Consider the following 15,959-nt stretch of genomic DNA (forward strand, 5'->3'; position numbering starts at 1 on the left):
CATTATTAGTTCATGGGGGCACCTCTGGGGGCATTATTAGTTCATGGGGGCAACTCCTGGGGCATTATTAGCTCATGGGGGCACCTCTGGGGACATTATTAGTTCATGGGGGCACAGCAGGGGATCCTACATACAGGGGACATCCCACATTCCTACTCGCTTTACTGCACATAACACCAAACAGCGCAGTTACTTTGGGAGCCTACAGGAAGGAGAAAGGGAAGGAAGTTGCTAGAAATGTGCGGAGCCTAAATTGTTTGTCTCGCAGGTTCTGAAGAGATGAAAAGTAGCTGGAAGAAATCATCATGGCGGATGGAGAGGAAAAGGGAAAGTGACTCCTCAGATCAAAAAAGACGTCACCTGTGAGTCACTGTATGACGGTTTTCTTATTTTGTAGAACATTATTTAGTAGGGGTGCCCCGAGGAAATTTTTTTTTCCGAGGTGGAAAAGGTTGGGAAGCACTGCCTTAAAGCTTTAGCTAACACAATACCCCCTCCCCAAACACACTCTATAAACGGTAAAGTTTATTGCCAGTTATATGAACCTTAATAGCCAGCAGAGAAGGACTGGCTCAGCTTTCTTTTATGAGGATCAAGAGCCCGGTCCAGATCCCCATTGGACCGGCGCTCTGATCCTCAAGATTCCAGACAGACAGAGGAATATGTCAATCAGAAGACTTGCTCAGCTGCAGCAATCAAGTCTAGCAGAGCTCAGTGTAACTCCTGCATTGCCGGAAGCTGAGAAGCAAGCGGGTGTGTCACACAAAAATAGAAACAGGCCCAGTTCACACCGGGCTACTGCACATTCCTGACAGAGCTATTATAAAATATAGATATACTAAACCACAGGTCAGTCTGGAGACTTGTTCTGCAGCCCAGCATTTGAGCATTGACCCTAGAGGTACTGAGTACTGTACAGAATAAAATTACAGTATGAACATTTATTCAGACTTGTGGGATTTGGGCATAATCCTCATGCCAAGATGTCACTCACCCTAATCTATTTACACATACTGTACAAAGACATGAGCTCATAGCGAGACATGTACGTTTGTAGGTGCTAAAGATTTTCTGGGCAGTGGATTTCTGTCCTAGGGTCATGAATGTTTTCCTCTTCCATCTATCTTATATTAGGATGGCTTCCACCCAGGAGAGCCGGAGCACAGACTGCCCTTTGTGGAGCACAGCCCCATTGCCTCAGTTGTGCGTTTGGCTACTGTGCAGAGAAATTAATTAGATGGTAAACCACATCCTACACTGCGTGAGTAACACAAAGATGAAGGCTTTAATCTCTCCTGCTGCTTTCTGCCAGTGCTTAGGAGGCCTGGAAAGTAGACAAGGTCTGCTCTGTTTTCCCTGTCACCTCCATTGGAGGACAAACAGGGACACTGTACAGAGACCCATTCCTTATCTGTTGACCCAGGAATGCCACCAAACCCTTAAAGAGACAGCATGCAATAGAAGAATTTACCTCAGGGCGTGGAGGCCTGGAGTCAAAATCAAAGAACACCCTGAAAACTATTTTGTTAAGTGGTATATAAAAGATTGGTTGGTATTATTATTATTATTATTATTATTATTATTATTATGTAGTTATGAGATGCATACATACAGTATATCCAACAGCTTTAAAACCACTTGCCTGATATCTCTCGTCTGCTATGAGAGGCTCTTAATCAGGCAAAACACATTGGATCAGTCACAACATGTCCATTCAATCAGATCAACAATTCTGCAACATACCAGACCAATGGCAGGTCACTTTCACAGTCAGCTTGCACAATGTGGCAAATAATCAGTTAAATTTAGTCATACCATATACTAATTTGTTATTTTAAGCCCACCATGGCCAAATAATCCATTCCTCAGATAGAAGTCTGTCACTGATGTTAGCAAATTTTTCACAATTTGAGGCTATGCTCCCATTATCAAAATAGGCTATGTTCCCATTACTAATAAAGGATATGTTACCATTATTTAGAGAGGCTATGCTCCCATTATTAATAGAGGCTATGCTCCCATTATTAATAGAGGCTATGCTCCCATTATTAATTGAGGCTATGCTTCCATTAATAGAGGCTATGTTCCCATTACTAATAAAGGTTATGTTACCATTGTTAATAGAGGCTATGCTCCAATTATTAATGGAGGCTATGCTCCCATTATTAATTGAGGCTATGCTCCCATTAATAGAGGCTATGTTCCCATTACTAATAAAGGTTATGTTACCATTGTTAATAGAGGCTATGCTCCAATTATTAATGGAGGCTATGCTCCCATTATTAATTGAGGCTATGCTCCCATTAATAGAGGCTATGTTCCCATTACTAATAAAGGTTATGTTACCATTATTAATAGAGGCTATGCTCCCATTATTAATAGAGGCTATGCTCCTATTATTAATAGAGGCTATGTTCCCATTATTAATGGAGGCTATGCTCACTTTATTATTGGAGGCTATGCTCCCATTATTAATTGAGGCTATGCTCCCATTAATAGAGGCTATGTTCCCATTACTAATAAAGGTTATGTTACCATTATTAATAGAGGCTATGCTCCCATTATTAATAGAGGCTATGCTCCCATTATTAATAGAGGCAGGCTATGTTCCCATAACTAATAGAGGCTATGGGAAAAATTTACCAAGGGCTATTGCACCTATTTTTTGGCGAATAATTGGATTTTTCACCCGTTTTTGGTCTAAGTTCTATTTATGAACCAGTATTTGATGGGCAAATATTTTTTAGATGCAGCTTTTTTTATCTGCCTGTTTTGAGTATTTACCCAAAAGTTCCCATAATCCGGGATTACCACCCAATGTATCATTTGCGACTTTTTAAAAAGTCGCACAAACAGGTGCGGGTCTACGTCTGGTCAGTACCAGGTGAAAATGCTTGTGCAATTTTTGCAATTTTACGACTTTTTGTGCGACATTTTACTTAGATACAGTCACAATGGCAGCGCTACATGTTAATGAATTAGTCAAAAGCTATTGGAACAAAATACACCAATCCTCATTGGAATAGTTGCACACATTAGACTCCTTAGTAAATGTCCCCCTATGTTCCCATTATCAATGGACGGCTGCCTTTTGCTGTAAAATGACGGCCCATTCCTGTAGTGGGAACATAGGGGGAGATTTATCAAACATGGTGTAAAGTGAAACTGGCTCAGTTGCCCCTAGCAACCAATCAGATTCCACCTTTTATTTTCCGAAGAGTCTGTGAGGAATGAAATGTGGAATCTGATTGGTTGCTAGGGGCAACTGAGCCAGTTTCACTTTACACCCCCCATAGCCTATAGGCGATAGCTGAAAAAGCCAAAAGCAGTCACATTCACAGTCAGGTTCCAGTACTAATAATATTATATTGTTATGAAATTTCTAAATTAATCTCCATTGTTATGTAGATTAAGTCACCATCAGGTTCAACCTAAGGATACCCCACTGTGTTAATCCAGGGTGTAGATCTTAATGTGTGTGTTACAACACTTTACAGTCTTATGAAGCTACTATTTGGCTGTAGGATCTAAGGCTAATTGTAAGTAGATTGGAGGTAATCCGTTGTGATCTTTTATATATTAGATAATTCCTATCACATAAGCTGGTCCAGGCATTACGGTGATTTATAAAGTAATGACATAGAATAGGCCTTATGCCGCTGCCTAAAATAATGGTACACAGCAGTCTATGTGAGGAACTGGAGAACAGAACAATGTCATGGCAGCCATGTCTTACATTCCTTACCCCATCTGTCAGCTGTCTCTATGCTTGGGTGGAGGACATTATTTTCAGAGACCTCTAGTATGCCACTCTTCACCAATGTATAGATAGTTTATACAGATTTATATAGTTACCAAGGTTTTCTAGCTTTGAGCCAAAATTACCCATAACAAAGACTGGGGAGGGACAAAAAAGACAAACATACTCTTCTTTTTGCCTCCTATATAGCAATGCTGCTGCCTGCAGTCCCAGGTGAAGGTGCCCTGGCGATGTCATTATACACTGTACACAAGATGCTGCAGCAAATCACTAATCTCAGTGCATGTGATCACTGAGGCCAATGACTGGCTGCAGCATACTGTGCATAGTATACTGTACACACACAATTCCGAGAACGATGCCAAAAATACTATGCATTTCCCCCTGAATGGGACAATAGTACATGATGGAGTAGACCATTCAGCTGTACAGCTGTCAATGCAGTACATAGACACACAAGTAAAAGCCCCTCTATGACGCCATGTGCCCTTAATAGGGCATATAGACAGGGGTTGTCCGTCTTGCGCTACTTTACATACCTTGCACATTATGGATTCTGCTTTGGGCGACAATCAGTATGAATGAAAATAACACTCTCACAGAGGTTGTCACCACAAGGGGGGCTCCTTATAGGCAGGCAGCAGTATGGGAGCAAGGGATGCATCATTGCTCTGCTCTTTAAATGACTCATCAGTAAGCAAGGTGACCTTTTTTCTGTATTTTATAAGTTTAAGAGTTATTTGGTACAATGCAGTCTATAAATCTTTGTGGAAGTGAGGACTAATGTATTGGTCATTGCTTTGTGTTACACTAGTGGATTTAGACTGCTTAAAGGGAGCCTGCCACATTGAAAATGCAGTCAGCATGTTATGGAGCAGGAGAAGCTGAGCAGACTGATATGTAGAGTTGTGGGAAAAGTTCCAGTATTATTTGTAATTATTCATGTAAATCTCTGCTCATTCTGAGCTAAATAGTCATGTGAGCGGTCCTACTCAGTGACTGACAGCTCACTATATACACACAAGCTGCCAGTCACTGGTTAGCACCGCCCACATGACTGTGTAGCTTAGAGTGAGCAGAGATTACATGACAAGTTACACTGAAGCTTTTCCCACAAAACTACATATCAATCTGCTCAGCTCCTTCTGCTCTATAACATGCTGCCCGAAGATTGCATGCTGCATGCTCAATGTGACAGGCCCCCTTTAAGTTTATAGGCAGTGAACACTATAGAGGACATTTATCAAGACTGGTGTACTCGTATGGCGATCTTAAATAAAGCCCCGCCCCCTTTTCACAGTCGGATTTACTAAGAGGCGCAAACCTCTTAGTAAAGCCAGCCGGCCGGCCCTGCGCTTGGCACAGGTATTGTGTGACACATCTACAACTGATCAGGAGCAGGCGTACATTTGTATCGTGATTTTTGCCTGCAAATGGGCATAAATGATGATAAAGCATTTTGTGGGAGAAGGCTACACCTCCTCCCCACCTTGCTGTGCCCCTCTGCTCGCCTGATACTGTTGGTGAACGTCTGGGGGTATCTTACTAACTCTCCCCCTATGAGCCATCCCTCTCTACCTCTAGGTAGAGTATGTTGTAGCTTCTCCTGGGCTTATATTCTTTTGTACACATCTGTTTTTACTAGTTCTTCTCCTCTCACCCAGGCCCTGCTGTCATCACTAGGTAAATCATGACCACATACAGGTTTGGCAGGAAGATCCCCATATCTCATTTTCTTCCGCCCATAGGCACGGCTATTATAGTGCTGACTGGTACTCCTCCCTTCGCTGACTTGCCACTCTTGTAAATCGACCTACACAACAGATGCTTCCAATTTATTTTGGCACTGGGTTCACTACAAGAGAAGGCCTCATTTATCGATGACTATGCCTTGCATGGGTTTCCAATGCTTGCTATGTTTTCTGCAGATTTGGGGGCTTCTTGATTCCAGAAGCAGAATAGTGACTTGTAATTGAATTTGGACTTTTACAAAGGGCTTTTTGTTAAATGTAGTAACTTAGTGATTATGCAGTAGTGATGTATACGCTGTTACCCTGGTGCACTATATGTCCGTAAACAAATGCATTCCCTATGGTGAGAGCTGCATGCATGTTCTTTACATACATAGTGCATAGTACAACAAGCTCTGCATTTAGATGTCCCAATAGATATTCAGAATTTTTGAGTTGTAAGAAATACATTACTGTCTGAATCCAAATCTCCCTCCTTCACAGACCCTGCCCTTAGAGCCCCCCATCAAATTCCAGCCCCAGGCACAATGAGATGCTGTGTCCAGCTGCAGAGAAGGACACATTGTGTCCTGCACAGAGAGAAGCCATTCTCTCCAGGATAGGCAGAGGCGGGGGCAGCATTGCTTGGACGATTGTCACTGCTCTTGGGTTTGTTTGGATCCTTTCTAATGTCTGACCTTTCCCAGTTCTACGTCTGGAGGGGGGGAAATCGCCCCTATCTGTCACTAAGCTTCTCTCATATTTTCAGTATTAACATCAGTAAAGAAAGTGGGGGCCAAATCCAAGGAGGCCGTTTCCAGAATTAGACTGTGTTCCGGTATTGTTCAGGATTGTAAAAAATATTTGTGGGTAAAATGGTACCTTTGTTTTACTTTATAGACCTGCAGCTGAAAAATTTACTATACACAGCTGTGAAAACACAATATGCCGGAACGTTTCTATGCTATATTGTCCTAATGTAGCGGCTGAGTGTCATAGTGGTGCACTTGTACTCCTTGGCATTGACCTTACTCCCTCAGTTGGTTAGTTAACTTCTAGATAGCGCTAAAAGAATTCCCTAACCTGCTTTGTAAAACAGAGGTGACACTTTAGGCTATGTTCACACTACGTAAGTTTCCGGCCGTAGCGCGTTCCGTGAATAAGCGGCCGGAGACTTACGTAGTTTGCGTATAATGGAAAGTATACGAAGTACGGCTGCACAGTTCACACTACGTACGAACCTACGCCCGGATCGTACGCGGCGGCGTAAAAAATGAACCAGACCATTGTTTGCGGACGAAAATGCCGTAACTTACGCCCGTAGCGTTACATGCGGTCCCGTACGTAGTGGTGATTTCTTCATTTTTGCAGCTTTTTGTGCCGATCCAAAAGGTTCTGTGGGGTGTCCAGGGCTAGGCGAAGCTTTCCAAGTAAAAAACCGCTGTCAGATCGCTACGTAGGGCGCTCGGGAAGCGTAAGTAGACTTCGGGCGTAAGTTCGCGGTACGTACGTAGCTGGCCACAAGTAGCGTAAATCTCCGGCCGGAGTTTACCGCGTATATGTCCGGCTGCGAAAATATGCGGCCGGACATATACGCAGTGTGAACATAGCCTAAAAATGTAAATTCTTTCCTTTTTTTTTTTTTTTTTTCTAAACTAATTTAAACATTAAAAAAATTAAAACTATAGGGAGATATGGGTCATGTGACCGTCTACATTTTGCGACAGAAATATTTGTGCAATTCACAACTTTGTTACAGCTGTGATCTGGCCATAAAAATTACCAAATCTTTCATGCAATTTGCAGTCCCAGGCTAGGTTCACACAATGTCTTTTTTTGGCCTTTCAATGCCCATCTTTTTGGACGCCCATCATTTTGAGGCCAAATAACGTCTGTTATTTTTAAAATCACTGACTTCATTGCAAAAGAATGGACGTTATTTGGCCTCAAAATGACAGACAACTAAAAAGACAGATGTCGAATTGCCAAAAAAAAAGAAACGTGAACCTAGACCCATGCAGCCATGCATTGTTTCCAATACTGGCAAAGTCGCATGACTTTAAGTTGACTTAAATTGTGTGTTGCAATATCAGCACATTGACAATCACTAGATATAGTTTCGATGAAACATTGTGATCTTCATGACACGTGATGAAAGTCACCATGTAGTCGTAGCCTAAATTACAACTAGATATTACGATTCTGCTTGCCAAAAGGGTGCGTCACTTCTCACCATGTGGGCAGTGATTGGACAAGGAAGTCTATGTAGGGACACCAACAGTGATTTAGGAAATGGTAATGGTTATCATTTTATTCTCAAATTACCAAGGAGAATTAATGGACGCTGTCACTTTTTTACTTTTCTCAGAGATAAATCAAAAGTCTTGATCAGTCAGTGTCTGGGTGTTCAGAACCCTGGTGATCATTTAGCACTTCACTCCCCTGCCCACTGTCTTTTTCTATCTCGCTGCAAGAGACTGTCTCCATTGCTCAGCTGCATTCTTCTTCCGGCTCTGCCTAACAATCACTGGGGTCTGAACAGTCAGATCCAAACTGATTAAAACTTTTGACATGTCTCTAAGGGTGTTATTACACGGGCCGATGGGGGCCCGATAATAACTGTAAATGAGCGCCGATCTGCTAGATCGACGCTCGTTTACTGGGCCTATTACACGGCCCGATTATCGTTTAACAAGGGCTGCATGGACATCATTACCGATGTCTTTGCAGCCCTTGCTTAAACTTTAAACATTACCTATCCAGGCTGCAGGGCTTCTCTTATGGTCTTCTTCTCCCGGGTCTTGCGCACTCGAACTTTAGAGCGGCCTGTCTCAGCTGACAGGCCGCTCAGCCAATCACTGGCCGTGAAGCGTGCAGGACCTGGAGAGGATAAGCCCGCAAGAGTAGCCCTGCAGCCTGGATAGGTACTGTAAATCGTCAGCCGCCTGCTGCGCACTGCTATTACACGTAGTGAAACACGGTCGGCGCCCGACAATTATAGGTTCAGACCTATATTAACGATCAGCCGATGATCGTTGTCATCAGCTGATCGTTGTATTTATTCCACGGAGCGATAATCGGCCGAATCGGGGCTGTTTAGAGACGTAAGCGAGTAATGATCAGAGAGATCGGTGCCCGCTTGCAGTGCACAATACATCACATGGCCGGGCCACACAAACGATCGTAGTATTGTTCGTGCGGTCATTAACGTTCATTGTTACCAGTCGCACATCTCCTGTTTCCCGCTCGTTGGGTGATTGCTCGTGGTGATTATTGTCCCAATGAGCGTTTCTAGGAAAGCTCATTGCCAATAATCAACCCACGTTAAAAGGGCCTTAAGACATGTCAAAAGTTTTTCTTTAAGTGTCACTTTAAGAAGGAATGGCACAACAAACAAACTTTAATTTAGTATTTAGTAAAACAGACAGGAGACCTGACCAAACTAGTGTTATTTGGCCGATATGTTATGTGTATAGCTGGGTTTACACACACACATGTGACCAGTCACACCAATTTCAGTATCTATAATATCAGAGTCGGGTCTTTACACGCTCAAACAAGAACTAGCTTTCTAGTATCTTCATCTGTCTTCATCTTGGTTAGATCCATTCTGTATGTGGAAAGGCCTGTCCTTAGCAGCACATTGTAAATTACCGCCCTCGGTTTTTCTAACATTTATTGCTTTCTTACAGACTGTAGTTTTTATTTTTTTACTATGCAGCAGACATTTATTATCCCTACTGTAATCCCTCCTGCACACTCCAAAGAGCGCATCCATAAACCACTTGTAAAGCCAACCATTACCTTCAAAGTTAAAGTGTAACTATGGTGTGGTTTATTATATTACATCTTTATATTTCATCTAATATTCTCAGACACATTTTGAGATAGAAGTTACATGATAATGTTTGTTTCTTGTTGGGTTCCTTTTGTATTTTGAAAGTGTGCAACCATTTCTTAAAGGGGTACTCCAGAGAGAAAAAAATTCAAATCAACTAATGTCAGAAAGTTAGAGAGATTTGTAAATTACTTCTTCTTAAAAATCTCAAGCCTTCCAGTACTTATCAGCTGCTGTATGTCCTGCATGAAGTGGTTATTCTTTCCAGTCTGACACAATAATCTCTGCTGCCACCTCTGTTCATGTCAAGAACTGTCCACAGCAGTAATAAATCTCCATAGAAAACCTCTCCTGCTCTGAACAGTTCCTGTGACGGACAGAAGTGGCAGCAAAGAGTACTTTGTCAGACTGGAAAGAAAACACAACTCCCTGCAAAACATACAGTAGCTGATAAGTACTGGAAGATTTTTAAATAGAAGTAATTCACAAATCTGTATTACTTTTTTGTCACTAGTTGGTCACCAATTGTAGAGAATCTACAGTAAATATACATCAAAATATATACAGTACTATTATGCAGAATTTCTGCAAATAACCTGCAGACCACTCCTGAATATGTGTGATTTCCCAGTTTTTCCAACCAATCACAGCTTAACTATCATTTGTCAAATTGCTCATTCACCTGCAGTAGAATCACTGGATTAAAGGCTTCTGCAAATTTACTTGGTCCTATCCTTTTCTTTATGAGTAATATTTACCAGTGAAGGGCTCCAGTGTCAACAGCATCTGGAGGTCCTTCTCAAGTGTTGTCCCCTGAAGAAGCTCCTAGGAGCAAAACATGTTGGGAGACTGTGTGTGAATATTAAATACATACCCATTTTTAAGGTGGATATATAAAAGGGTATTAGTAGGCACAATTTGGATGTTTTTGTGGTTTGATTATACCAAAACCTGGGGTACCCCACCTAAACCTGCAGGACTTTAGTATCCCTAATGAGAAAGGTGCAGTTGGGTCTCTCTGTCCTGGGATGGTTGTAGATAGAACTTTTACACATTTCTCCTTTTCTCTTCCAGTCTGTACTGGCACAATGAATGGGCTGAGTGTAACTGGCGAGGCCGAGTACCAGCATCATACCTTAAAGAACACCTACAACAACTGCCATATTGTGATGGGAAATCTTGAGATTGTGCTTGTGGAGAACAACAAAGATTTATCCTTCTTAAAGGTAATACACACCGGAGAGATCATCGTGGGAGACTGAAATATATATACCAATGTTTTAGTTTTTTTGTTTTTTTTATAAATTGTTGGCGTGCATTGTGCATCAGCAGGCACGCTGAAATAACACGTATCTTGTTATAGTCACTAAACACCTCGATCACAGATGTCATTTTTATATTTCGAATAGTGTGAAATGCAAATGATTTCAATGCTTCTGTCATTGGAATGTGGCTCTAGCCTGTCCTGTTTTACCGGCCTTTTCACCTCAATATTGCACAACTGGTTTCCCCTCCCTGTTCCGCCTACAGAGTTTAGGAGGTGAAGTGGTGCTGTCACTGGGAGAGGCTTCCTGCTGCTTTCAGTGAACATGGCCAACCTTGTCCTACACAGACAGACGGCATTCCAGGGGTTTAGCAGCTGTACACCAGCTAGCAATATATTATGCTTAGGCTATGCTCACACACAGTAAAATAAAAGCAAAATACAACAGTAACAGAGGTATAAAATGCGGTCGTATTTTAAATCCAAAGTTCCATTGAAGTCTATGGAAAAAAGTCAGTCTGTGCACACATTGTACAATTTTTTTTTTACAATGTGTGCACAGACGGCTGTTTTTCCATAGATTTTAATGCAGCTAATTATTAGATTCAAAATACGGCTGCGTTTTATACCTATTTTACTGTTGTTTTTATTGTTCGGTTTGAACATAGCCTCAATATTCTCATGTATAATAAAACATGGTACTTGCTTTTATGCATTGAATGCTATTTTGTGGAGCTAAAGGGGTACTCTGCCCAAAGGTTGTTTTTTTTTTTCTAGCTTCACTTCGTGGATAACATGGTGATGTCACAACCCGACTCCCAGAGCTGTGCGGGCTGTGGCTGCTGGAGAGGATGATGGCAGGGGGACACTGAGGGACACAGGGCACTGGAGGGACACTGAGCATCCCTCTGCCATCATCCTCTCCAGCAGCCACAGCCCGCACAGCTCTGGGAGTCGTGACATCACTATGTTATCCAGGAAGTGAAGCCTTGATGCAGTAGTAAGTGCAGGGAAAAAAGCACTTTATAAGCATTTCCCATAAAACGTGTATATTGGTGATTTGTATAACTTTTGGGGGCAATACAATACTTTAATAAAAATTATCGCTGGACTTCTCCTTTAAGTCCACAGAGACGGCCACAAAATGACAGCATGTGGACATAGCCAGGTATATCCAGGTATCCAGGTATAGATAATTGGCTTCTTTGTGCAAACATAATAAACTTTTTACTATATTTGTTTTACTGTTTAGCTGTCTTCTGATTTATGCAACCTATTATGGTGTATGTGTACTGTAAGTGTAAGTTCACACTGGTAAAAACCTCGCCTTATGGCAGATTGTGTCATGAGGCTCCTAAAGAGTTCAATGTAAAAACGTTGGTGTTTTTTTTAGGTGAAACTTTGCAGAAATCTGTGTGTCAGAATCTATGTAGCTTTTACCTGTGTGAACATATCCCAAAACTATTGCAGGAAGAAAAGCGGCCTATTACATGTCCTTATATACAGGATAAGCGAACGCCGATCTGCTAGATCAGCGCTCGCTTACTAAGCCTATTGCACGGCTTGATAATTGTGCAGCAAGGGCTGTATATATGTCGTTAGCTATGTCCATGCAGCTCTTGCCTTAAAGGGGTTATCCAGCACTACAAAAACATGGCCACTTTTTTCCCGAGACAGCACTACTCTTGACTTCAGTTTGGGTGGGGTTCTGTAACTCAGTTCCATTGAAGTGAATTGCAAACCACATCTGATAAGAGTCATGTTGGCTCTGGAAGAATGTGGCCATGTTTTTGTAGTGCTGGATAACCCCTTTAAGTGTAAAATCAAAAAACTTACCTGTCCATGCTCCACACTGAAACTGGCTCTAAAATTCCAGCGGTGGCTGCCGGCAGAAGCCAGAAGAACACTGAGGAGCGTGGAAAGGTATGTATAAAGTTATGATTTTCCTTACACATTCATCAGCCAATGCCCATTCATCGTTATTACACGTAGCGAAGCGCAGTCGGCGGCCGATGATTTTTCAGCAATTTGGAAGACAGCGATCAGCTGATTGATAATCTTTTCTTCGGCTGATCGTTGTTTTTATTACGCCGATCAATAATCTGGCCTAATTGGCCTGATTGGGCAGATTATCGCTCCATGTTATCGGACCTAAAGACTAGGAGAAATAACATCAGAGAGAACTGGGTATTATATGGTATGGAAACCAGACATTTCCTGGTTGATTCAGAGGAATTACATGGTATTACATGGATGACTTAGCAATGGCCTCTATAATCAATAACCATGCCTGCAACAAGCATTTATTATCTGTGGAAGCACGCCATGCTAATAAGTACAACAGCTTCAGTAGTCATGGTTCCTTATATCTTATTGCTCTCGGGGCCAAATGGCTATACAAAGTGTATTGCTAGTGCACTTAGTTCTCGTCTCCAGATATTTCCTGTTATAAGCCTACTGCTCTGACCCTCCTCCACTTGCCTTTTCTATTAATGCCTGGAAATAAGCTGCCATTCATCACTGGTTACTGATCCATCCACCATGAATGTCAATGGTCGTTTTCTTGCCCATAATGTCTGCTGTTTAGTTAACCTTTTCAGCTTCCATACATTTAGATGTGAATTGTTGGAGGTGACAGGTATTTCTTTGCTTTACTTTCAGTCCATACGTGAAGTGACTGGATATGTGCTGATCGCCCTGAATATTTTTACCTACTTGCCACTAGACAACCTTCGTGTCATTCGAGGACAGAGTCTTTATGAAGACCGGTACTCACTGTACATGATACTTAATAACCAGGTGAACGGCACTCGTGGTATCCAGAAGCTCAGCTTCCACCATCTTACAGGTAAGACAACATGACGTGTAGTTTCTACAAGGATGGGGGGTCTGTGTATGGCAGACATGTGATAATCGATACAAAATACATTAGGTGACACAAATACCTATTGACAATTCACTGTACACAATGAGAAATGACATAATAAAGGTCACCAATATCATGGTGGGTCACTGGAGATGAGCAAACCTTGAGCACGCTCGGCTTTGTCTGAAACCGACTGTGTGGCCTTTGATTACCCGTGCCTGAAGAAGTTGGATGCAGCCCTAGGGAGTCCTGGAAAACATGAATACCGCCTATGGCCACATCCATGTTTTCCAGCCAGTCTATGGGCTGCATCCAATTTCTTCAGCCACTGGTAATTAAATGCTACAATCTCATGCCCAATCTCATTTCTATGGGTCACTTGTTATCCATGTACAGCCCATGGACAAGAGTGGTGCCACTTTTGGTAAAAAGCAAAAACATTTAACAACTCCTTTTTACTTTTCCCTACATATTTACATATTCTATTCCATCAATGTATATAAACCATCACTTTTCATTCAATCTTTCTCATATCTGCTCCAAATAGTCTGCAAAGTCATCATCCCTATCCTATGTAGACAGTGCTTTCAGCGGTCCCACCTCATTAGAAAACGTTTTTCCATGCATTTATTATCCAATGAAATAAAGAAATAACCTATGCAATAGAATGAATGTGTACTGATCTCCATTCAAAGCCAGAGCAGCATTTAGCTTTCCTCTTTAGACTGTAGTTGCATTGAGCGCCCCTTCGTGCATCCATCACTCTCTGTCAATTAGAGTTTGGGAAAATTAAAAGAATTAATTTAACTATTGTGATTTTTTTTGGGGGGGAGAATAAAACAATTGTTGTTTGCAGAATAGAGACTCATTGAGGACACAAGCTGACTTGCCTAGTGGGGAGAGCCTCCTACAATAACCTCTGTCACTGGCGATCAAGTAGTACAGCTTCCTTGTGCCCAGTATTATTAGTCACACAAGCTCTACACCCCCCTATTGTTGACCCCTTTGCATACTCCTTACTCCTTCCCGACTGTGAAACTCCGTGATGGACTTTAGACCTTTGTTACGGTATTCATTGCTTTACTACTAGTGGAGCTCTGCCAACACTATTATGTTTTCTTCCCTATCAGACAAGCACATAAAATAAGAACATGCCTCTTTCTTTGGATAAGCGCACTGGTTATTCAGGTTTAAAACTTTAGCAAACAAAACCTGTTCACAAAAGAGCATACATTTTCCCATATGAACAGAACACATTAAATGTCAATACTTCTGTGTATGGGATCCTGGATACCGACTAGTTTAAAGTACACATGTCATCTGCACGTTACGTCGTTCGGCACCATTTTGTACATTATGTACAAGTGAATATTCAAAATGACAACATTATTATTTCCCTTGAGCGAAGATTATAATTTTCCATTGTGTTTGCTTTCAGAGATTTTAGCTGGAGGTGTTCATATAACGAAGAATGAGCAGCTGTGTTACACCGACACCATTGACTGGAAAGACATCATACGAGATCCAAAGGCGCAAGTGGAAATTAGTGACAATGCTGTAAATTGTGAGTCTCTACATTGTTTCACTTTACATGTATTTGACTTAACAATTGATTCTGTGGAACTTACTGACTTTACTTCCTTCTTTGACATCTATCATTACTCTTGTTTATAAGCGCCATTATTAGACAACACAGGTAAGAATGAAGACGACAACAACAATAACACCCACAAAGAGTCATTCATGTCACAATGACTATTATATCATAAGAAAAGCTTACAAAAATTCAAAAAACAGCCATGAATTTGCGGAGATGTAGGCCCCTAAATTGCCACTGTCCAAGTGACCATAGTATAATAATAAATGTATATGCAATAATAAACAAATACATAAAATTTCAGAAAACATTCACTGGTATGCAAAAGTACCTGCTAAATAGGTATATAAGATGAGAATGAACTTACAAAATTCCCCCAAAAACCTGTATGGAGGTATGGCACAAATCAGGGGCACATCAGACCCCAACACACATTCCACCTGCCCAGCTTTTTCAGGAGGTATGGGGTGTTTTGGGAGGGGGAGGTAGGTACAATAAATGTATATGTAGACCCTCATTTACCTTTTGGAGACTAAAAGTTCTGGCTCCTGTTTTGAATGTATGTGTTGGGTTTGTTGAATAGTGTTACAGATCTCTTCCATTCCGTTCCATTGAGTTAGAAAATTCACCTTTTTTAGCGCAGTGCTTTCTGCTGCCACTGTTGGACATGAACTGTCTAGAACAATAGGAAATCACTATAGAAATAGCAATTCACATGTGGTAGAATTCCATTCACCTGAATGGAAATTGTTGCTTATATGAAAGTAAGAAAAATTTCGGTCGCCTTCCGACAATATGTTCCCATCGTGGGACCATAGCCTAAAAGCCCTTTTTCATGCTGTCATGCGTATCTCGGAGGACACCACATTCAGCAAAATACTCTTGTCTCTGACCGCAGTTATAG

The 15,959-nt window shown here is 41.6% G+C and overlaps 1 protein-coding gene across 1 annotated transcript in view; it reads left to right on the forward strand.

Moving 5' to 3' along the window:
- The window catches only part of ERBB3 (erb-b2 receptor tyrosine kinase 3), a 73,629-nt gene that overhangs the window by 27,279 nt on the left and 30,391 nt on the right, over positions 1 to 15,959 (forward strand). Inside the window, exons 2-4 of the mRNA XM_069970025.1 lie at positions 10,403 to 10,554; positions 13,254 to 13,440; positions 14,897 to 15,022. Of these exons, the coding sequence (XP_069826126.1) occupies positions 10,403 to 10,554; positions 13,254 to 13,440; positions 14,897 to 15,022 (465 nt within the window). The remainder of the gene's footprint in view (positions 1 to 10,402; positions 10,555 to 13,253; positions 13,441 to 14,896; positions 15,023 to 15,959) is intronic.

This window comes from Dendropsophus ebraccatus, chromosome 5 (assembly GCF_027789765.1).
Source record: "Dendropsophus ebraccatus isolate aDenEbr1 chromosome 5, aDenEbr1.pat, whole genome shotgun sequence".
In the NCBI taxonomy this organism is placed as follows: Eukaryota; Metazoa; Chordata; class Amphibia; order Anura; family Hylidae; genus Dendropsophus; species Dendropsophus ebraccatus.